This window comes from Perissodus microlepis, chromosome 3 (assembly GCF_051167445.1).
Source record: "Perissodus microlepis isolate ML-2025 ecotype Zambia chromosome 3, ASM5116744v1, whole genome shotgun sequence".
Lineage (NCBI taxonomy): Eukaryota > Metazoa > Chordata > Actinopteri > Cichliformes > Cichlidae > Perissodus > Perissodus microlepis.
This window is the reverse complement of record NC_140463.1, coordinates 33,243,214-33,266,975: the sequence shown is the minus strand read 5'-3', so window position 1 is coordinate 33,266,975 and position 23,762 is coordinate 33,243,214. Positions and strand designations below refer to the sequence as shown.

Genomic DNA, 23,762 nt, shown 5'->3' with positions numbered 1-23,762 from the left:
AAAAATGATAATCACGATTATTTTCACTGAAATTGAGATCTCGATTATTTGACGATATTTATTTAACAATAACAATGTATTGAATAATGACTTTAAAGATTGTCAAAAAATAATATAAAATAGTGTGCAAATACTGATAACAGTGCAAATGTTTGCAATATAAAAAATAAATGAAAAATGTAAACATCTATGTTTAGTGAACTTTGCAGTGTTGCTCTGTGGTGCAGCTACGACACTGTAGCAAAGTTTACACACTATGTCTACTTGATCCACGTCTGACTCCGCCAACCCATAATGTTTCCACACCACTGAAGTTTTTTTTACCTCTCTTTTCAACCAACAGCAGTCACTCTCCTCTCCAAATAACTTCTGCTTAGCTTTCCGAGCTTCCCTCGGGTCCTCTTAATTGTTGTGACACGTGTTCGAAATGCAGAGAGGTGCGCTCGATTTGTCACACGGAGCAGCGCGAGAGTAAAGCACGAGGGAGGGGCTAATAATCGTCTCAGTCATTTTTAATGATCGTTGAAAGCCCAGATCGTAATCGAGATTAAAATTCGATTAATTGAGCAGCCCTAGTACAGCGCAACACTAGATTCCCACCTTCAAAGTAGTGTTAATCACCTTGCTTCACTGTAGTTAGCTGTTTAGCACGCAGTTGAACAGCTGAAGTAACTCTAGCTAATAAGGTTAGCTAATAATGTTAGCTTGTTAGCATGCTAACATTTTCTAAACGCACTAAACAAAGGCCTCTCTAGTTAATCTTATTGTAGATTACTTTGTAAATGAATCTTTTCTTGTACAGATTTAGAAACTTTTACAGTAAAAAAAAATAATTTTAAATGTTAGCTAGTAAAGCAGTGCTGTAGAGTTGACCGTTTCTGCTAACTTTAGGGAAGCAGTGCACGAAATAAACTGTTTGGTGACTAATTTGAATTCATGCAGTTTCAGTTCCGTGTCCTACCTGCTCAGCAATGAGGTGTCACAAACAAGTAATAACAAAGTAACCCATAACTCTCCAACGTAAAGACAGGAGAAACAAAATAATCTCCACGCTAACACCAAGCTGCTGGTTGCATCTAAGTGGTTTCCCAGATTGCGACTTGACAGTCTGCTCATGAGCAGATAAAGAAGCAGAGAAACAAATGCAGAAGCTGGCAACCGATCCAGCGAGGGAAGAGTAGAGGGAATCAGACAGGAATTGAATACAGCGGCATCTGACGGCCCTCTGAGAGACCCATGAGTGGCCTGAAGGTCGGCTGATGGATGATGATTGATGGTCGCTATCTGCGCACCAAGCCTCTCTGTGGAGAGGGAGACTTTGTTGGAGTGGATTCTGTCATCAAGTAAATTGACCTCTTCATAAAGCTTACCGTGCCCTCTGTGTACTTCGGTAATGGGCTGCATTGTTTGGAAGTGTGTGTCTGTAAGGATTTCAAAAGTAGTACATTCATGTCCGTAGGAGTGCGAGTGTCTACGTATATATGGCTGTAGATCCTTTTAATGTCTGTGTTTGTCTCGAGGCGTCTTTACATGTCCGAGGGTGTTTCGATCTTTGTACGCCACTGTCAGCGCGCATATCTGCTCCTCCACCCGTGTCTGTGTGTGTGTCCAGCCCTGTGGCGGCATCTTCTGGCCCTCACAATCCTCAGGAGAGGGCGGTGTCATTTTTCACAGTGACAGGCAGCGGCCCACGCAGGGTGGCCCGGGGTCTCCAGACTAATAGCGTCTGGCCGGAGTCTCTACGCTTTTCTTCTTCATCTTCGCTTCCACCAACCACGGTCCCTGCAGGAGCCCAGACAGAGAAATGTCTTGGCAGCGAGGACCGCACTTTCATTTTGTGTGTTGGGATGAGGGCCGAGGCAGAAACACAGGCATGCTGAAGCGAAATTTAATTGGTGTATTTGCTTGCGCGGATCAATCGTTGACACGTTTGCTCAGATCAGTGAGTTAGTCTAATCAAAGGACACTATAACATCTGAGTGATTAAAAATTGAACTGGAACAATCCAGTTAAGCTTTCTACTTTCAAGCACCACGTTTAGGCTTTCACACTGTGTTTTGCAAGTGTCAGTGCCGTGACAAACCACCATCGTGTTGTCTCTGTGTCCTTTTTAGCTCCACTTCAAAGAACCCTGACGCCCATTGCTCCCTACGGTGAAATATTCCTGTTCAACACCCCCAAAAGTGCTCCGGTAAGACAGCGTACACTCCCACTACTGGACAGTGAGTAGCAGCTCGCCAAAGAGGAACAGACATTTCTCAGATCTTCGACACTATCTTCGGTGTTTCGGCTGCAGTCCGCACACTCAACTTCCCTCTCAGTGTTAATGCTGTCACTGTAGACACACAGAGTGTAAAATGTGCTCGTTTCAGCTTGCCCCCTGAGGTTAATAGAAATGTCACCTCGCTGCTAAAGTTAACATAGTTTAGTGCACCGAGACAATAACTGTGTCTGACTGAAAGATGGACACCTCCTTTTCATCTGATGCTAATCTCTGCTGTGTTCTCTAGGACCAAGGTGCTAAAGAAGGGACCCACAAGGGTTTAAAGGACAAGATAAAACGGAGGAAACAGAGGTATAGTATGCTCACGTAATGCTGCTCTAGCCCACTCTGGATATACACACAAAGAAATCCAGATATTTGAATGAAGACTGGGATTCATACACTGCAGATTTTGTTGTATAATGGCATGTAAAGTGTTGATAACAGTATGTGGCCACTTTGCATGAGAAAAAATAACTATTGTGATTAGCTACACTAGAAATATTAAATATATATATCCTTCCTCAGATTTGTGAGAATAGGCCTTCTTAAAGAGGCAGATCACCGAAATATCAATTTTCTTCTTCTTCTTTTCCTTCTTGCTGCCATCCTATTTAGGCTGCCTTAAGTTTGCAGGTATTGGCTGCAGAGATCTGTCTCTTCTCCTGAATGTAATGAAACTAGATTGCACTTGCCTTGTGCTGGTGAAAGTGCCCCTCCCAGGTTTTACTGCAGCAGTGTTTACAGAAAGCAATTTCATGTAGGAACTGTTTTCTTTATAGCCAAGCTACATCCACCAAGCAAACGAAGCATGCAGCCTAGCTAACTTTGCAGCTCAGTTCCGGAGAACACCATTATTCCAGTACTCCTGCTAGAAACACGTGCCTCTTGTCACACTTCAGTGCACGCTTCCCTCTGCCCAGTGATACGGTCGGTTCAATAGAAAGGAAACAGTTCCCACATGAAACTGCTCACTACTTGATTGTGTGTAAGTGAAGGCAGCCGTCTCTTTAGCGACGACAGAACCGAGGAACTTGTACAGTCTACATAGATAAATATAAATACTTCAGGAGGCAATTAGCCTAGCTTACTTTTGTGCTGTATGGTTTTTTTCTGTTTCTTATGCTGATTCAAACAGTATAAGAATCAGTTAGCTGAATGACATAAGCAAATAATTAACAAGTTAGTAATTCCTGTCAAAATCTGCTTCAAAACAACATTTTTGATGTCAATGAAATGAGGGTATTCCAAAAATGTCATGTCAGTCACATTGTTCGCAGAGTAAAGAAGCCCCGCCCACCCTCTATTCCAAACTTGTTTTTAGTAGATGAGCCAATCAGGAGAAAGTGAAGGCTGAACAAAAAGTAGCTGAACAATGGCTGCACCAAGGCCTCAGAATAATATAATTAAAAATTATTTTAAGCTGTAGATCATGCAAAGCTACTCTAATACAGCGGTCCCCAACCCCCGGACCTCAGACCGGTACCGGTCCGTGAGTCGTTTGGTACCGAGCCGCGAGAGTTGAGGCTCAGGTGTGAAATGTATAGTTTTCAGGGTTTTTATCGGTTTTCAGCGTTATTTTGTTATCGTTTTTATCGTTTACTCGGTTTTCCTTGGTCTTTTCACGTGTGTTATGAATAAATCTTCTTTTTTTTGGTACCGGTACTAGTTTTATTTTGTTGTATTTATCCACAACACCTTAAAGGCCGGTCCATGAAAATATTGTCGGGCATAAACCGGTCCGTGGCGCAAAAAAGGTTGGGGACCGCTGCTCTAATAGAGGCAACCATTCATCGCGGATGGCCGCCCATTCCTAAGCCTGGTTCTGCTGGAGGTTTCATCATGTTAAAGGAGAGTTTTTCCTTCCCACGGTCGCCATGTGCTTGCTCACAGACAGTTATCTGATTGTTGGACTTTTCTTTGTATTATTGTAGAGTCTTTACCATAAAATATAAAGCACCTTGAGGCAGGTGTCATTGTGATTTGACCATAAATAAAACTGAACTGAACTGAAACCTGGAAATAAGCACAATTGGGTTCTTTTAGCAAAGCAGCAATTTTCTCTTAACATGTGATGCATACACAAGGTAATTCCTGATTAACTGCTAATGCCATCTAACTATTGATGTCCTCTGTGCAGAAAAAAGACACCACTGAAGAAAGAGTCCAAAGAAAAAATGTCTCCACCAGCTCCAGCTATTCCAGACCCTTACGGGGACGACTACTCCACAGTGGACGAGTGTGCTGCCGTTTTGCCGCAGGCATGTGTGGACCAAAGTTTTTCCAAGACCCCTGACCCCGCTGCTGCTGTCGGTCCAGCTGCCTCCGGCTCTAATAATAAATCCTTGATCATGGTGAATTGTGACCTCTACTCACAAGCTGCAGACTCTGTGGGGGCTGCAGAGAAAAGTGGACTGCCTGATATTTCTCCATATGCATGCTTCTATGGAGTCCCCAAACGGCAGGTGCTCAAAGTGGGTTGGCTGGACAAGCTGTCACCTCAAGGGTAGGTTACACTGCTTCATACTAGTATTTAGAGGTAGCTCTACATGCATGAAGGTCAATTTTTCTGCAGCTCCACTCTGCCTGGAGGATATTTATATCCTCTTAAGATCAGTGCAGGTTTAGTGTATATACTGTTTTTTACACCTCTGAAACCCAACATGCATCTCAAAAGGCCAGAAAACTGTTCTCTAATAAATTTTGCACTCTCTGCTTCCCCGTGTGTCTTCAATCTCGGATGATTGCTTAAAACTGATAAATGGTATTGGATACAGAAGCAGATCTATCTTTAATGCAGGGCACTATCGAAAGGAAAGGAAAAAGAAGATGGGAGATAACCTCGTAGCATTGAGATGCACAATATGTCTTATTTCAGTTCGTTCAGCTTTCCTGTCAAAAACTACATTTTCTTTTCCCCGTGTCTCCCTCGGTGCTACACGTTCCACTGTTGCTTGAAGCCACAGCTATCAGTCATTTGCTTCATTTTTATATTCTCCTTCTTCACCTGATTAGCATAACTTTGGCAAACTGCCCTTGGGCTGTTGAATATTCAAACTGGAAGTGGCCATTTGTTTTGATTATGCTAATTGACAGCTGTTGAAACAACTCTTGACATTAATGAAACAATGACACTCTTGATGAAATATGAGTACCTGCACAGAGCGGATCACTGACTTGCTGTCCTGAGATTTGGGGATTTCGCTTGATTTCTTTTTTTGGTTAATTACTTTGTGAGTGTATCAAACACATTTCCGCTTCTCTTTTTTTGTGTGCAGAAAATGTGTTTTTCAGAGGAGGTGGGTGAGATTTGATGGTGAGAGTTTGACCTACTACAACAACGACAAGGTAGGTAATGGGGGGAAATACGGCCTTAAACGTCTTGCTTTGCCAAACTTTTCTCTTCCTTGTGTCCTGCTGACACATCCTCCACTGTCACACTGGCAAAGTTTGCTTCATTCCTCTGTGCTGCGAGCAGCTGAGCCAAGTTCCTAAGTGTTCCCTTCGTTCTCTCCGCCTTCTCATTGTCATCATTATTAGCTTGGCAGAGTAAAGAATGGGGGCAAGGACAGAGCGACATTACACCACGCATGACGGGCCAGCACTCTCTGTGCCCACCCAGCCATACAGTAAAGTACATTGATGTTGGCACCTGACCAGTTCTCTGGGAAAGAAAGATGGAGAGGGAAAGCCTTCCTCAGCATTTCTCTGTCCCTTTCTCTTCTCTCTCTCTTTCGTTTTATTCTCCCTACATCTTAAATTTCGCTTAGTATTGCCTAACTCATCTTCAGACGAAGAGAGAACTGCGTCAGGGTTGGGTGAGAGTTGTAAAAGATACTACAGAGGCTGCCGACATACATGCAAGCACTGTTTTTCTTCAGCATTCAGTCACTTAAAACATTGACTGAATGCTGAATCATTTAATAGTTTTGATAAAATGCAACAGTGAATCAAACAATTTTTCCATCAACCTCCAATAATTTCTAAATGATACAAGTTCTGTGAACTGGCAGACTGAAGACCGTATTTATTGTCGCCGTTATGCTACATCTGTGAGGTAACTAGGCTTGTCAGTGGGTAGCGATGTCTCATATCTATGTCAGACCCATTTCCATCTTACCTTTTTTAGGAAATACAAAGAGATTTTCAAAGTAAGACATGTCTGAATTTAGATTAAGTAAAGAGCTAAACAAAATGTGGAAATATGACCAAGCTATAGATGGTAATGGTTAAAACAATTTTGAGTTTGAGAGAAGCTTAATTATAGTAGTGCTGAAATCACGTTAGTTCCAAATTGGAATCTAATCAACTGAAACCCATTTATTATTCCACATATAACTTTCTTACTTTGTGTTGATAGTTGGGGTGTGTAACCTTGATGTGTCCTCAGTCACTCAATACAATCTTGAAAAGTCTAAAGCACGGGTTGTGAAGGGCCGCATCAATGAGCTGAACTTAGTTATGCGCAATATTAATTTTAACTCCTTCAAAGCTTATTGATGCGGCCCTCCACAACAGTCCCAGTTTCTCATGTGTCCCCTTGGGAAACTCGATTGCCTACCTCTGGTCTAGAGGATAAATCAGAAGAGAAAACAACAAATGTATTTAAAACATAAAAACAGTATCAGTTTTTTCATTCGAGGGGTTGCAAAGCGGCTTTCAGACATCCAGCAACTGTAAGCAAGCTAGAGAAGCTTAAATGCCATGCTCTGTATTGAAGTTTCAAATACACATAGAAGCGTATTGGGTGATGTGGAAATGCATTGAAATGAGCTGATCTGCAATGCTTCAAATAAGCTTGACTTGAATTTTGTAACAATGCTAGAATTTTAAGCTCGATACTGATACTCAGTATGTTGTATGCTGTTTTTGATGTCATAAGGGAAATAAATGACACAAAAAATTCAAGACAAATTCCACAAAAATATTGTTTTATTATTAGCCATAGCTGCTAACTTATAATGCTAATTTAGTTGACAGTTAATGTTGGCTTTGAGTAATAGCTAATAATTTAACAGCTAACATTAATGTGTTTGTTTACTAGATCAATATTTATGATAGCTGCTTTAAAGTTGTTAAAATGGGAGCTTTAGTGACTTCCAAATTCATCATAAAATGTTGTTTAGTTTTCTGAATATCCACTGCTGTTCATGTGTTCAGCTGCTAGTGGAGGGAGGGGCCGTATGCCTGTCTGTCTGCAGCGGTGCTGTGTGAAGTTGTGAGCCAACTTTTTATTAATCTGAGAAGTGATTTCCCGAACTAAGTGTGAACTTAAAAAAGGGAAGTATTCCTACATAAAGCTAAAACAGTTAGCTATCAAAGTATAACATCCTCCCAAATCTCTATGCAAAATCTACATGCTCGCTTGTACCACAGTCAGGAAACTGTTATTGAGATTAAATATTTTCTGCATTCAGAAATTTTTTGTTGCAGTACATTGGATATGATTAAACACACACATCAGTTTGGGAACCTGGGAGCTGACTGATAGTGGAGCTTGATGGGAAAGGCAAACATTAAATCATGTATAGAAGGAGTTGTTGGATACATGGTTAGAGTATGTGGAATTTAGCACAGTCAAACTTTTTATTATGCAAGTCTTTTAGTTTCAAGTCTGACATAATGTGCTTTGCCATTATGCTCTCACTAATGACCACTGGATGTGTTTTGCAGTAGGAACAGGCACATTTACTGCGTGTGTGTGGATGTGTGTTTGAGCAGTGACCCCATATCCCCCTCCTAGGGCCAACTTGTTTTCGCTGCAGCAGCATTGCACAACATCACAATCAATGATGTGGGACCTGTCTGATGCCTGCTCGTTAATCACTTACTAATTATAGCTCTCCATGCTTTCTCGCTCCCTTTGCCTCTCTCTCTCTTTTTCCCCTCGTTTTCCCATTCCAATGCATATGTCGCTTTATTTATCAGGACACGCTCCATCAACAGCAGGGCGGGAATCGGCAGGGAGGCCAACGAGTCAGCACTTTATACTCTGTGTCACTGTCGGTGCAGAGATGACAGTCTCTGGAAAGATGAAAGTTTGCTTTAATGTGTGTGTGTGTGTGTGTGTGTGTGTGAGCGAGCATTGTTGTTTAGACTTTTAAAAGTATAAAAAGACTTCTAAAGTCCTGCCAGTGTGACTCTCCCCTGTGAGACAGTAGAGGACTTCATCATGTTTTGGGTGAATGGAAAGGTTGAGTACAATGTCTCTGTCATCCTTGCTTTGTGCGGCCAGCGAGGCCCTGCACCACCCAGCATGCCACCCACTGCCACCTCCAGAGGGTTAGCGCGGGGGTAGAAGAACATTAAAAGGAAGTCTCTCAGCACTGGTTTATGTCACAAACTGAACTATGAGTTGGTGGCTTTCTTTCCCTCGCTGTGCTGAGACGTGTATTCTTGTGACTACAAAAAAAAAATGCTGTACTCCTCAAGCTACATAACCTTTTTGTTGTCTTCCTGATGTGGGGGTTCACAGCTCATCTCAGAGGAGTTGTACTCATTACAAGATTATGCCAGTCAGAGAGATCTGAGGCAAGAGTAAATACAAGAACAAAAACAAGCAATTTTGGGAACTGTTTTCAAAGGAAAGCGATTTAAGCATGCTAGGCACCAGTTAGAGATAATTTGCAGGCTAAATTAACCTATAAACATTAAAAAGTTAAAGCAAGAAATAAAGTTAAGCTAGACTTGGTTTACATTGAATTTTTAGGCTCATATTAGTCAGTGAAATTGTGTCTAATTAGGTAAAACTTAATATACAGTATATAGTCAGTAGCTTAGTGATGCTAACAGTGCTAACATGTTTACCGTGCTAATCAAATATTGACTAGATTATGTGAGATTATGCTAATTAAACAAGCTAAAACATTAAATTCTTTCTATTATGAATTAAACATGTCCTTCATGAGCAGTAAAAAGTGTTTGAATACTACTAGTATTTTCTGGTGGTTAATTGCAGCTAATGCTACAAAGCTACACTGCTAACTGACCAAGTATCTCACTGGTCTCCAGGCCTGTGTCACGCAAGCCTAGATGCCATTTGACAATACTCTGGCAACTACCGGTTGTATGGGGGGGAAAAAATGTGTATTTCCCTACGAGTTGGTGAATGAATACTTGGTGCTCAGTGAAATTGCTCAAAAGGCGGAAAACTTTGCGGCTGCAGCAGTTGCTCATCGGTTACGTGGAGGAGCCTGACTTCTTTGCAAACACACACTAACCACTAGCCAAGTGACAGTGAAACTGAGAAGTGTGAAACAAACTGGACACAGAGATAATTCACTTTCAAAGTAATGTTGACTGAAGCAGTAGAACACAACTTTTACTTTAAACGATCTCACTTCACAGTTTGTCATATTTTTTTCACATTCTACTCACAATATTACCAAAGCAAGGAGGTTTATTTATTTTATTCTTTTGGGATCAATCTGACCTAGCCATCACAAGCAGCCCCTTGCTAACTGGTTGGAGACTATACAGTTTTTGCTGATAAGTCTTTAGGCCTGTGTCTCTGAAGCCTTAGCAAATGATAATGTCTATAAAAGATTTAAACCTGGAGCATTGGCTAATGAAACAAAAAATATTTTTTTATTGCATTAGTAAGTGTGTGAGTCGAAGTTTATTATAAAATTTTGACCTGATGAGGCCATCAGACAAATCTTCTTTCTTTAGTTTAAATGAAAACGGTTTGCCCTTTTGAGTCATATCTTAAAAGACACAAGCAAAAAACAGACTTCTCCAGTCTGCGCTGAGCTTCATTTTGGACTCTTAGATCGAGTCAATACTGATATGAGTATGTTTTTCTTTCTTTATCACGTTCCGTCTCTAGCACTCGTACACAAAAACAAAAATGCCTACACGCTAAAACATTCCCATGCTTGTTCTCTTTGCCAAACTTTCCAACACCCAAAAATCTCTTTTTTTTTGTAGCTGAAAACCCCCCTGGGATCTGTCAGCACCAGACAGAACTAATCACACTTAATCGCAGTCGCAACTTGAAGGTCTCTGGCCACGATGATGTCATCATAGGGGTAACGGAGGTGGCGTGGGAGAGTAGCGAGATCCGCAGTCTCACTTCTCTCTCTGTGCAGCATTGTATCCAATCTGTCTGATCAATCACGCCTTTCGCCTGATTTCGTCAACAGTGGGATTGACTTGGGAGAAAGCTGCGGGCCTGAGATGTAGTCTCCGGGGTCCCTATATTGGTGTCGTGTGTGTGTGCGTGCATGAAGACAGTCCAAAGCCTGGCTTCGGGGTAGTGAGAGGAGGAAGTGGAGGAGGATGGCTGCGAGGGATGAAGAGATGAGAGGCTGGGGTGGGGGATGAAGCTGGATAGAAGGCCAAAGGGGAGATGAGGTTTTAGGACAGGGGATCAGTCTTTCAGTGTGTCTGTCTGTCTGTCTGCATGTTAGTCAGTCTGATGTGGAAAAGCTCCCTTGCAAGCCTGAAAGCTTCTCTACTTACTATCTCCAGTATCATCCTAAGATGCCTGCTCTGATGCTGAGTGTTTCCTTTTTTCACTGTGTGTGTGTGTGTGTGTGTGTGTGTGTGTGTGTGTGTGTGTGTGTGTGTGTGTGTGTGTGTGTATACATCCTTAAAATGGCTTTTATTTTGACTCCCAGGACCCTGATCAAGTGCCCTAATGCAGTCAAGTTCAGTAATTATTAACATACCTTTAGCTGCTCCCATTAATGGCTTTTATGTTTTAACATGTTTATAGTGAAAGCGATCTATTACCTACATTTCTAGATTTCCTCAGATCTTTCAAGTTTTTTTTAATCATCTGTCAGCTTCATGTTTTTATTTTATGATCTGCAAAATAAGCGTTCTGATTCATTTTTCTCACTAGTTTTGTTTTTTAGTCTCAGCAGACAGTGAGCTCTAAGGAAAAAAAAAATCCAAACCCCAGTGTACACATCCTGCCCGGCACCACATGTCAGACAAAGTTGGTGATTAGCCGATGCCACTCGCTAACGTAGGGAAGCATTTGGCAAATAAACAGCCTGATATTTTGCTCAGCGGTGGGTGATGGAGGACGCCGAGCGACTTAAATCCATCAAATGGACAAAAACACAGCCTGAAATAAATACTGTTAAACGGATTCTGTCTGTCAGCAGTAGGGAGACGGTGGTATTAGTGTTTGCTGTTTCTATTCACAGTCAGTTCTGCTTTCCCCGAGAGAGGGAGGGGAGGGAAAAACAGCGTAACCTCTAAACTAACACTTGGAAGGGAACCAGACTTTGGTTAAAAATGAGGATTATAATTCGACTCCATTAGGACTTTAAAGTCTAAATCTTCTATTCTGGTCTGATCCTCAGACAACAGATATGAGAGACATGAATGATCTCACAACTTCACTGTTCACAGTTAGGTATAAATCATTTGGTTTTTACATGTTTAAAAACCAGAAAACACAGACGCCATCGACTTCTAAATACTGCAGGCAGCTGATCGTGGATGCTTTTCCCGGGAGGTGCAATTTTTCCCTCCAGCCAGTTGGTGTCCTCATGCCTCCACTGAAAATCTGAGCGTTTGAGATACCAGAACCTTAACTCCATGCTGGTGGTAAAACCTCCTCCATCCTTTTTCTTTTCTTTTTTTTTTTTTAACCCTCCTCCCTGTTTTTTTTCTTTTCTTTTCTTTTTCTTCTCTCCACACGGCGCCTCTATTATTGTAGGCTTTAGCTCCATTGCTCTGCCTTAATTGTTTCCTGAAGTTTACCAGGTTGTTTTTGAAAAGAACAGAGAGTTATCCATGCAGGATAGGCAGTTCCACGCACAAAAAAGGAGAGGTAGTACCGACACCGCCCTGCAAAATGACATGGGGTGACAAACCCTATGGAGGACCAAATGAGAGGCCTTCCCTAGGGTTTGTATGGCTAAGAATGAGCAGCTGAAGTTGGAGTGGGGAGAGGTCATAGGGAGGGGAGGTGAGTGTGGAGGAGATCTTTTGGCAGACGGAGGTGAGTCAGGTGTGTCGGCTATTGGAGAAAGAGAGATAGTTAGGCCTCATTGCTTCCTTGGCAGCCAGTCCCCTCGAGATCAGCCTCAAAAACCTTCACGTGCATGCGGGCGGGCAGCTGCCGCTCCGGCGCATGGCGTCATCTCAACGCCGACCGCCGCTTCCCGTCACATCGCACGTCTCCGCTGACTCTGCTGGGAGAGTATTTACAGATGCACAACTCGCAATTAAACAAGTCTCTCCTGCGTGACCCCAAAACTGGAATTAAAACAATTAATTAACCCATGCCGGGGTATAATTATCCGTGCGCAGCCGCCGAGCTAATTCATCCACGCGCGCTCTTACTTTCTCCTTTCCTCACCTTCCTTTAACTTCTGGCTAAATTTAGAGAGAGAAAGAGGGAGATATTGGTGTGAAACTCCCGGGGAGAGGAACGCACACGGCTGCCTGTCGGTAATTAGGTTGAGCCACTTCTTGCCATTGTTAACATCCTGCTTTAATATGAGAAGGACCCCTTCTTGACCCTCTTAGGCGTCTTCATTTCTACATGATGTCTCTCTTTTTCCCACGCGCCTCCTCTCCTCTCTTTGTCCTCCCTCTTCTGTTTCTTTTTCTTTCTGATCATGGATTTATCCCTTCCCCTCTGTTTTTTTCCCTTCCCCTCCTTACCTCTTTTTTCTGATTGTATCACACAACGCTCTTACCATTTTCTTTCCCTTACTTCTCTCCTTGGCCTTTCACCCAAACCTAATTTATCTCTTTTTTTTTTTTTTTTTTTCCACCATCCATCCATCCCTCCCACTCAGCCCTGCTCTCCTTAACTGACTGTGCCGGCTGGTATATTTTTGGCTGCATGGTCTCTAGAAATAGGTTTTTGTGGATGGCAAGGTCACTGGTTTAATTAATAATGACAAGAGGGAGTCAAAAGTTCACATCCTTTTTTTTTATTTCTCATTTTGTCTTCCCCACACCCTCTTCCCTCTTTCATCCATCCATCCTTTCTTCCTTCGCTTACTCGGCACACTCTGCATGTGACTGTGGGATAGAAGCACGGTGTTGTGCGCGGCAGACACAAACTGTTACAGTTTATACGCAGGAATCAAAATTCAGGTCAAGAAAACAGGAAAACGAAAAAAACAGTCATATGAAGTCATTTGTTGTTTCTGTGTTTTTTTCCTCCTTATTTTGCAATGATAATGACATTATCAGCATGAATAATGCATTCTCGTGTCGGTCCCCCCCCCTGCTTTTTTTTTTTTTAACAGCCATGTCATTTTTCATGCCACTACAAAAGCATAATGTGCTGCCCCCCTCCCCCCACTTCCCTCTATTGCAGGAACGTTATAGTCTGAGATGTTGTTGGACATTTCTGTGTTATATTCTCACATCAGGTTCTGAATACTGATAGTGATGCCGTCTGTCCTTGATTCTTCAGTAGTTATAATATTAAGTTTGGAGGTTTTTTCTCCTTTTTTGTCCATTCTGTCTCGTTTCCCATTCATGATGACCCAGTACTGTAATTGCCATTGTCGAGGGAGACTGTAAAGAGGGTCACGAAGCCTCCAGTGCAACATCCTCCTTATTTGGATGCCTCCACTAGAGCTGCTGGGGAGGAGGGGGGGTAATGAAACAAAGCACACAACCAAGTCCCGCTTTACCCACTCACTTCCTGTGCTGAATCCCCAGTACACGTGTGCACGTCTCTTTATAAATTTAAAAGTTTGTTTTCAGCTCGCAGATTTGTTTCACGAACTCCCAGGTGACGTCTCGCCGCGTGCGCTCGCGTTCTTTAACGTAGCGCAGTTCACTTTTTTTCGTTTGGGCATCGTTTCCTGCTTTTGAAATTCTGCACATTTCCAGTTTCCAATTCGAGGTCGGAGGTCGCATCGAGGCAAATTCGTCCCGGCTCTCGGAGCAGCGCGATTCACGCGCTCCTTGTCCGAGAGCATTTGTGCGATTTATCAAAGTTATTGCTGGACACGGAACAGGGTTGCTTCATTTCTGCAGATAAATCTGACGGCCTATTGATAAGATGTTTCTGTGGTTTCATGAGGACGTCTGTTAGTGCTGTTTGAAATTGAATGCGGTCCTAACAGAGAGTAATACGACTCAGGATTTCACGTCTATTGATACAAACAATGTGCCAGAAAATAATAACTGTGGGCCTACAGATGCAGATAATAGGAAGAAGCAGCAGTTGAATAACATTATTAACATGTGTGAAGCGGCGTGTGTCTGCTTGTGTTTATTCGCTGTGTGTGTGTTCTCCTCTGTTTAGGAGATGTACTCCAAAGGGATGATTCTGGCCAGCGCTATCAGGCAGGTGCGAGGACTGGGCGACAACAAGTTTGAGGTAGTCACCTCCCTGCGGACCTTCATTTTCCGAGCTGAGAGAGAAGGTACAACAAGTACTTCCTTTTCCTCTTTGTTCTGTGGTTTTGCATTCAGCTATGAGCCACACGTGCCGTTCTTTCTGTTTGTCACTCTGACCGGCTGATTCCCCGTCTAGCCTTGTTTTTCCTCCCTCGCTCGCCCCTGTTTCCCCGCCTCTCCCCCCTCCCTTCCTGTTTTTCTCTTTCTTCTCCTACCTCGCCATCTGAATATCTGAATGCCTCCGTGACAATCTTCTGTCTCACCTCCTTTTTCCTCTATTTTCTCTCTCTTCCTTCTCTAACACGCTCTCTCTCTCTCTGCAGTTTCTTTCTCCTCATACTCATTTTCAGTTTTATTAGGCTCATTTGTATGACTGTGAATCCTTTTGCAAAGCACCCCTGTGTAAAGAAACGGTTGTATACATTTATTTTCAGTCTTTGAAGACAGATATGAAAGGATCAAGATCCATTTAATGTCTGTGAGTTAGGTACAGCGATGTGGCGTTTAGCCTCGCCTAGCATGAAGATTAATGCTGCGTTCCAGTTGACTCGCAAGTCGGATGTTGGGACTGGGAGTGACACCACTCCCGAGGTGAGCTTTTTCCAGTGGTAAAATTGGAAAAGCAAGAAAAAATGGGATTTGTTTTGCTCCTTAGCAACGTAGAGCCATTCATGTGTCACTAGAAAAGCAGCACAGTGCTTGGTTTTTGTTTCTTGTGCTTAAAAACATCACTGCTGCCTCTTCATGGACAGAGCACAGTCAGTGCTCTGGATACATCTTATTTAGCAAGTCACAAATACATAACAGTGGCTGTACAAACTGCAAGTTTGACAGTTGTGTATGTGTGCACTGGATTGGATTGTGAAGTCGGGATTGGTGGGACTGCCTTGACTTTCCAGCTTGGAAATCCAACCTGAGGGGGTGTTCTAGTTGAAAATTCTGACTGGGAACTTGCAAGTGCATAATTTTGGAGACCAAGATCAATATTTAGTGATTTACAATTCATATATTGCTGGAGACAAATTGATTTGTGTAACATTTGTTATATTGAGTTCTTTACTTACTCATTTAAACTGAGTCTGCTCAGTTCAGCTGTCGTGTTTCTGGTGTTCCAAACACGTGTAGCCAACTGGGAAGCTGCAGAGCGCCCCTGGTGGACGAACTTTCTCCTTTGGATATTTAATTTCTAAACTTCCTAAACTTTCATTTATTGGCCTTTTTGCTAATTCACATATATTGAGAAAAATAGTAAAATTGGCCAATATATCAGCGCCGCTTGAGTTTACTGTAGCAGAACGGCTGGTGAATGAGGAAGCAAAATTACTGAAGGGGATTCTGCTCTAAATTTATACTTAGTGTTAGTATGTGTAGGCTGATTAGGGCCATGTTTACAACTCGTGATCACTGGGCTGCAGAGAGGGAAAATGTCAGCATTGTAGCTGAACTTTAAGTGCAAAAGATGTTGCGTGCCATCTGTGACAACAGATATTGATATATAGATATATATAGGACCTGCAGCGGGTTGCAAGGTGGCTTGGAGAAAAAAAAGCAGTTTTATTATTGGCACCTTTTTTGAGATTTTCTATTTGATTGCTTATAAGTGTGTTAAAGTTTCCATGTTAGCGAGTCTTCTGCAGTTGTGCTTCAGTGCTTCAAGTGATGGAAATGTTATCATCAGAGGGTGACGAGTGTTTCGCGCTCGCTTGTACCCGACTGTGGAGACTTTACGTTACAATACAGCTACTAGAACTATAGCAGGAGTGACTGCTTGGATGTGGAGTCTCCTGTCTCCGTCTAAACACCACTTTAGAAGGAAATCAGCTGATGTCTTCTGTCACTGACGTAAACCAATCTTTGGGGATTGGGACTTGGTTTGATTGAGCTACCATTACGCTTGAAAAAGTGTTATTTTCTGTCCAGCTGAATAAATGAAAATTATGATCTGCCGATGAGTGTGCATGTGGTTATTAAGGAGGTCAGTATTGCAGGAATTCTGCTTAAATAACATCTTTCCTCCCTCTACTCTTCATCTTACTGTCACACACAAAACGCCGCATGAGTTGTCTCCGCTTATCGTCTTTGAGGTGGAAGCTTTGTCTGTGTCGGCCTTAATGAGAGGGGAAGGAGACACTTTCTGCTCCTCACCTCCTGCCTGCTTGATGGCAGTCTATTAGGCAGCGTAGGTCAGACAGCTCATTCACTAAATGAGGGTCTGTTTCTGGGGTCAGATGCTGGCTGCCCTTTGATTCATGGGAATAAGTTAGATTGCAGAAATCAAGCTCTGCGTGGTTATGGCATTGAGTGGTACAGTGTAAATACGTGAGAGCAGGTAGAGCTGAAAGATCTTAATCGACCGGGTCACCGAGACCTCAGCGCGGGTTTGTGACACGCTGACATCTGAGCCAAGAATAGAAACCTCAATATTTGACTTGCTAATAGTTATTATTGAGGATCACCTTATTGTTCTTGAAGAGCTCTACTGGTCTTTTAATGGCAGCATAATACTGGAGCAGACATTAAGCATCAGGCCTTGCACAAAATCTGACTTTTACTCTGGTATTCTGTCAGTTTAATGGTGACCAAGGCATAGGAATAACAAGTACTACATACAGTTATTCATTAATGGAAACCCGTATTGAAACGTTTAATGGATAATTATTTATGTAAAGAAGCATTTCATTTTAAGTCTGAGCAGAAATTGTAAAAACACCCAGCATTCGTGTGGATCCATGTAAAATGTCAGCTGAAGACGATAAAGGGACTTAATGGGACAGAAATGAACATCTCCTGTTATTTGCTCTTTAACCAAAATGCATACAAATCATTGTGAGGCGTACGTGCAGATAATAAGCGAAGAAGGTCATTCCTTTAGAAAACACGACAGGTTGGGAGGACTTTTGAAAAGCTAAAACCTTTCGATGGTTCCCAAAGTGTTTGTACTTGACACCATTCTTGTCGAGAAGAGCGTCATTTGTGAAGTCTCAGCACTCAAAGCCGTACTAATCAGTGCTTGTATGGAATTAATTAGCACCAAACACTTTTGTAAAATGTTTTACTGTCTCAACTAAGCGTTTTAGCCTCTTTCAGCTAATTGGGTTTTTTTTGTCTTGCAGTGTGCGGTTTTCCCGTTCAGCAGCTAAAGAGAAAAAGATTGTGTAGGGATGCAAATGTAGCTTGATTTAGATGCAAAATTGCCAAAGTTGATGATGCTGTTTTGTGTTTCTTCATTTTATTTAGGTTTATCCTCATTCTCCAAAATGTACCAGAGGAAACAAAGAAATGTTCATTTTGAAGAATAACCTTTGAATATTAGCCAGTGAAGACCTGATGTAACAAAAAGAGGTAACCATCAGCTACTGCCATGGAGAAAAGTCATTAAGGAAACCGACAGGAACAGACAAGAAGGCTGATTTTGGCCAGTACTGTTTTTTGTTTGATGTATGGGTGCATTTTCAGCAAAGCTGAGCAAAAATAAAGTGAAGTATTAGTGTTTCATTATCACCTTCACAGAACCAAACAAACGTGGGGAAAATATGCAAACTCCCTGGGTAGATGGTAGATTCAAGCCAAGGACTTTCTTGCTGTGAGGCTTCAATGCTAACTGCTGCTCTACTGTGTTGCCAGAATATTTGATAAGTTAAATACAGCGAAAATGGTTGTATATATGTATCTGATCAGCCGCTTGTTGTGTTTGTGGCCTTTCAAACAGTTGTTGCCAGTTGTGGTGGACAAATTATGAAACATCTAGGCTCATGGTGGAAGGGTCTGACTTTTTAAGATTACATCTATGGGCTGTTATAAAGGCAGATATCGAGAGATTGGCAAATATTGACCAATAACATTGCCCTGCCGATAAATTGGTCGGCTTCTAGAAGAATACAGCTTCACTCTCTGTTCCCCAGTCAGTTGACCTTAGCGAAATTAGCCACACAACACGCCACAAAGGACTAAAAGTGTGTATGCATGACACTTAAAGTGTGTACCGGCTAGCTAGCTAGCTAGCTAGCTGGAGATCTTCTTAGCGTCTTGTCTTAGGGAGAGCTTCCTCGTTACTCTTTGAGGTTGTGGCCCATCAGTTATGTTACATCATCCCATTTTGGTAACAAAGGATTTCAGTTATATTGTGCACAGATGCACAAATGTTTGAGAACTAAAGTGAAATATATGGAAGCTCAAACAGGAGATTTTACACTATGCATATACGAGATATGAATAGTGCTGGCTGCTTTGTAGCTTCCACCGAGCAAAGATTTGCATCGAGTCTTTTCATTCAGGATTTTATTGTTTTTGCTTCACCTCTAGCTCATAAAAAAACAACAACTTGCCCTTCAAAAACTTTTTTCATCTTTTCCCCCCACTCTGAGGACCAAGGGTGAACGACACCCCCTCCCCTCTCTGTTGATTCAGCGCATCATCATATCGATGACTGCCAGCTTTTTTTCTTTTCTTTTCTTTGGTCCGTTTATGAGTCGCGGGTCCTCGATGGCATCATTTATCAGGCTGTCTGATCGTCATACGTCACGCTCAGTCGTCTTGACAAGAGCTGGGAAGGGGAGAGGGCTGTCTGATTTGGAGGTGGCCTCTGACTGCTTGGGAACAGTCGGATGGCTCTCGCGAAGGTGGCGCCTGCCATCAAGAGACGAGTCTGTGAGGAGAAATGAGAGAGAGGGAGAAAGGAGGATAAAACTTGGCCTCATCACCTCATGCATCTTTAAACAGGCCCACTCGCCTTGTGGCGGAGAGTCATCAATCTTTGGGGAAACACATGAAAAAGAAGGAGACACGAGCAGACAGAGGGAAAGAGAAGGAGTTGGTTAGTGAAGTGGAGTTAAGGAGCTGCTGGGCCGATGCAGGTGGGGGGCGAGAGCGGTGAGAAAATGATGGAGTGATGGTCAGAGGAGTGTGCGAGAGTGGTTAAAGGCATCCAAAAGGCATAGAAGAAGAGGGAAGAAGAGCAACAAGGGGAAGAAAGGGATTAGGCGAGGAAGTGGCAGGAGTGGATAGTGCAAGAAGCAGACATGCAATCTTGATATTTAAAAAAAAAAAGGAACAGAGAAGTAAAGGCGGAGACGGCAGGGAGCGATGAAAAGGGCAGAGTGAAGATGGAGAGAGGGAAAAGGAGGAGTGAGAAGTGAGTGAATAATTGAAGGCCACCGGAGAGAGTGTGCACACAGCTGTCGGCTGATTCCCCACTTGGTCCGCAGGTGGCCCCTTCCCTTAGGTACTGTCAGCTTGAGAGAGGAAAGATGGAAGGAGGAAGGAAGGCAGGTAGGGGGAGAAAAAAGGAGGGAGGGAAGGAGTGATGCACAGAGCGGTGGCAGCGGTGGGGGAGAAGAAAGTGCGGCAGGAAGAGACGCGGTGAGGAATGATGGAAAACAGACAGGACAGAAAGGGGGAATGTTGGAGATGTGCGGAGGGGTTGCAGACAAATGCACTACAAGACAGGAGATGAGATTTATTGTGTTTTAAAAAAAAAAAAAAAAAAAAAAAAAAAAGGTTGATGATTTGTATTCTGATGCTTTGGCAATTGCCTTTCCACAAGCCTGCTCGTAACACATGTTGGTTCTGCTCGAGATGACAGGAAAGATGTTTAGAGAGGTGTAGAGAATGAGTAAGGAAGAGCAGAGGAGTGGTTGGGAGCAGCCCAGAGACAAAATGATGGCAGAATTATAAACTCAGAAGGACCTGCAGTGAGACTTAAGTTTTGTACATGTTTGTACATGTTTCACTTCACATTATTTCATACTTCATTGCTACAGTGGTTGGGTTTTGGAGTGCTTTTTCCTCTAAGCTAAATCAGGTGAATGCTAGTCCAGCGTTCACTCTCTTTAGCTGGACGTCTTTCCTTTATTGAAAGCCAGAAGGCCCGCCTATAAACCGTATGGGATCTTCGCAGAGACACAGATGCCTTTGTGTTAACCCATGAATATTATAAGGCTAATAGTTTTGTCACAGAATAAAATAAAAGAATAGACTTCTTAGTTGTCGCAGTAAACCACATAGCAAGCCGTTCCATTTGTGAAATAACTGCCTTAAAAATGTTTTCAAAGTTATAAAGGCCACAGTTACTGCAGGGACTTTGAGTTAAGGCACTCAAGTTATCTGATGTAACACCTAGCAGAGATGTCACCTCAAAGTGATAAGTTTAAGCCTCGCTACATTTTGAGATGTATGAAGTGAGATGTATGAAGTGAGATGTATGAAAATTCACCCCCGTACAGCTATAAAAGTCCATGCATAAAATTAGCTACAGATCACAGAGTGTAAAATACATAAACATTTTAGTCTTTAACTTGGGCCTTCTGACATGAAAGTGTGTGGGGGTATGTGCTATATACGTTTTAAAAAAACATTGTTTCAGTCTTTGTGGTCTTAAAGGACACTGTCAACAACAATACTCAGGTAGGCTGTGGTGTTTAAGTGATGCTTAGTTGGTATAATGGGGCCCAAAGTGTACCAAGAAAATGCCGTTTACACCATTACACCAACAGCAGCTTGACATTTTGATACTTAACCAACATTCTGAGTGTTGCAGCAAAAGTTAAGAGTCATCAGAGCGATTTTGGGGAACCTGTGGGATTTTAGCCTCAGCCTCCTGTTCTTAGCTGACAAGAGTGGTACCCAGTGTGGCCTTTGTTCAGAGATGCTCTTCTGCATACCTCAGCTGTAGTTTGAAGCAGTCTGATCATTCTCCTCTGACCTCTGACATTCAATTCAATTCAGTTTTATTTATATAGCGCCAAATCACAACAATAGTTGCCTCAAGACGCTTTATATTGTAAGGTAGACCCTACAATAATACATATAGAGAAAAAACCCCAACAATCATATGATCCCTATGAGCAAGCACTTTGGCGACAGTGGGGAGGAAAAACTCCCTTTTAACAGGAAGAAACCTCCGGCAGAACCAGGCTCAGGGAGGGCGGGGCCATCTGCAGACCGGTTGGGGTGAGAGAAGGAAGACAGGATAAAGACATGCTGTGGAAGAGAGCCAGAGATTAATAACATCAGGAAGACATTTTCATGGATAGAACTGCTGTCCACTGGAAGTTTTCTCTTGTCCAGACTATTCTCTGTGAACTCTAGAGTTGGCTGTGTGGGGAAAATCCCAGCAGATCATTGCTTTCTGAAATACTCGGACCGAACAGCCACGCCACATTCAAAGTCACTTAAATCACTTTGAACTGAATGTCACATAATTCAGAATGTACAAAATCCACAGTTTGGATACGTTTGCCAGAAATTTGATTCTGATGAACATAAACAGTTTTTACTGAGGATGAATATGAGTGTAAGCCATAATTTGTGGCAAATGTGTAGATTAAACACTAAATAATAATAGAAATGTTTTGTTCAGTGTTGGTGAGTTTGGGCACTGAGATGATTGAAAGGAGAGAAACAGAAAATGGCCACAGTCCCTCAGCTTTGTGTATCTTTTATTATTTGTTTTCCTCCCCTTTTGTTTTGTATCCCTGCTGATGGAGACCGCGTGGGCAGCTTCTAAGATCTCTGTTGAGCGCTGAGTGGACCTAGCTCTCATCTCATCCACTTTCGCTGAGGATTATCTGCCTCTCCCCTCGTCTCTCTCCATGAAAAGTCGAATATTCTTTCAAATAGATGGCCTTGCATATATCCCTTAATAAGCACTAGTTTTGGCCGCTGAATTTTTAGTGGCTGGCAGTTGTTCTGTGCATGCAGAGGTGATGCCGTGTTTGTGCACCGAGCAAAAAATCATTGCGAGGTTCTTGTGCGAGGCAAATATTAACATACACAAACCCTAACGTGCAAGGCGTACAGGCACGCCACCGTTACTTTTACCTTCCTCCTCTGCTACCATCCCTCCTGTGCTCAGATTGACAGCTTGGGCGAGGAGGCCAGCGGAGAGTGGAGGGAAGGAGGAAGGAGCCCCCCCCCCCCATCTGAATAAATGAACAGGCAAATAAGTGAGAGCAGGACAGGTAATGGAAGTCAGAAAGCAAGATGGGAAGGGAACAGTAAAGCCAAGTGATGTAAAGGGCGGTCAATAATTGAGCAGGCCTTTTATTATTGATACCAGCTCTTTGTGAATTCATAAGAATCTGAGGGTGGGGCTGAGCTGGGATTGGTACCGGGCAGCAGATACAGTATTTCGGTGCTCGAGTGGGGGCCGGTTAAGGTTGTCGACGATGAGGACGCCCAGAAACCTCAGAGGGTATGTTTGCATGCAAATTCAAGGAGAGACACGTCCACAAAGGCTGCAGGAGGGTCAGAAGGTCACAGTCGAGAAGATGATTAAGGTCAATTTATGACGGTGACAGGTTGACGGTGACCAAAAAATGATTGACGGGTCCCTTCCTGTGTGTGTGGAGGACACGCCGACAGGTCGCTCTGGGGGGTGACGCAGCTCAAGTTCAAATTTTGAGTCTGTCAAAGCAGAGAGGAGAAAAATGGAGGTGTAGTCTGCCTTAAAATAAAAGACCTTGAAGAATCACCTTGTTGTTTTTATAAATATGAACTAATTTCTGTGATCGGTAAAATTCTGGATATATTAAATTAATTTGCACCCATGTAATAAATCTGTAACGACTGTGTTTTTTAATATTTTGGGGTTATTAGGTCATCAGGCTTGTTTTTATGCTTTTAAATTGGTTCTTTAGTTTATTTATGCTACAAATAAGCAAGACAAATTGCAATTGATGCACTGTTTGGGCCTTGGTGGCTAATTTTCTTTTGTACACGCTGACGTCTTGGGGTGTGGGTGGGCAAGCTGTAGTTTTAGCGGCTTTCATGTAATGTTGTGTTGATTGTTGCCTTTAGGAACTTTGTTATATACTATATGTTAAGGGTGTCTCCTTTGAGTGAATTAGATTTTTACTCAGAAACCGGCACTGCTGACATAAACGCAGGCAGTCTTCTTTTCTGCCCTCCTGCCACCTGGAGATGACTGGAATAGCAAGACGCCGTGAACAGGAGCGCGCACTGTGTCATGGGCGTGAGTGTAAAACGGTCCGTTTTAAAATTTCCGGAGCAAGGCGATGCTCCAAAATGATTTATCTGGTGACAAGAGAGGGTATCAAAAACATTTTGCTCTGACGATTAAGATGAACTTGGAGCTCGTTTGAGCAAATTAGATTGAACAGAAAAAGGAAGCATGTGGGCTTTGTGGTTCACTGACCAGCTTCCGCGT

General features: G+C 42.7%; 1 protein-coding gene across 4 annotated transcripts in view; it reads left to right on the top strand.

Annotated features, from left to right (window-relative positions):
* The window catches only part of arap2 (ArfGAP with RhoGAP domain, ankyrin repeat and PH domain 2), a 171,445-nt gene that overhangs the window by 15,452 nt on the left and 132,231 nt on the right, over window positions 1-23,762 (top strand). For all 4 annotated transcript variants that reach the window (XM_084924105.1, XM_084924106.1, XM_084924103.1 and 1 more), the window contains exons 4-8: window positions 2,115-2,191; window positions 2,511-2,575; window positions 4,404-4,769; window positions 5,542-5,611; window positions 14,502-14,622. In XM_084924105.1, the coding sequence (XP_084780231.1) occupies window positions 2,115-2,191; window positions 2,511-2,575; window positions 4,404-4,769; window positions 5,542-5,611; window positions 14,502-14,622 (699 nt within the window). The remainder of the gene's footprint in view (window positions 1-2,114; window positions 2,192-2,510; window positions 2,576-4,403; window positions 4,770-5,541; window positions 5,612-14,501; window positions 14,623-23,762) is intronic.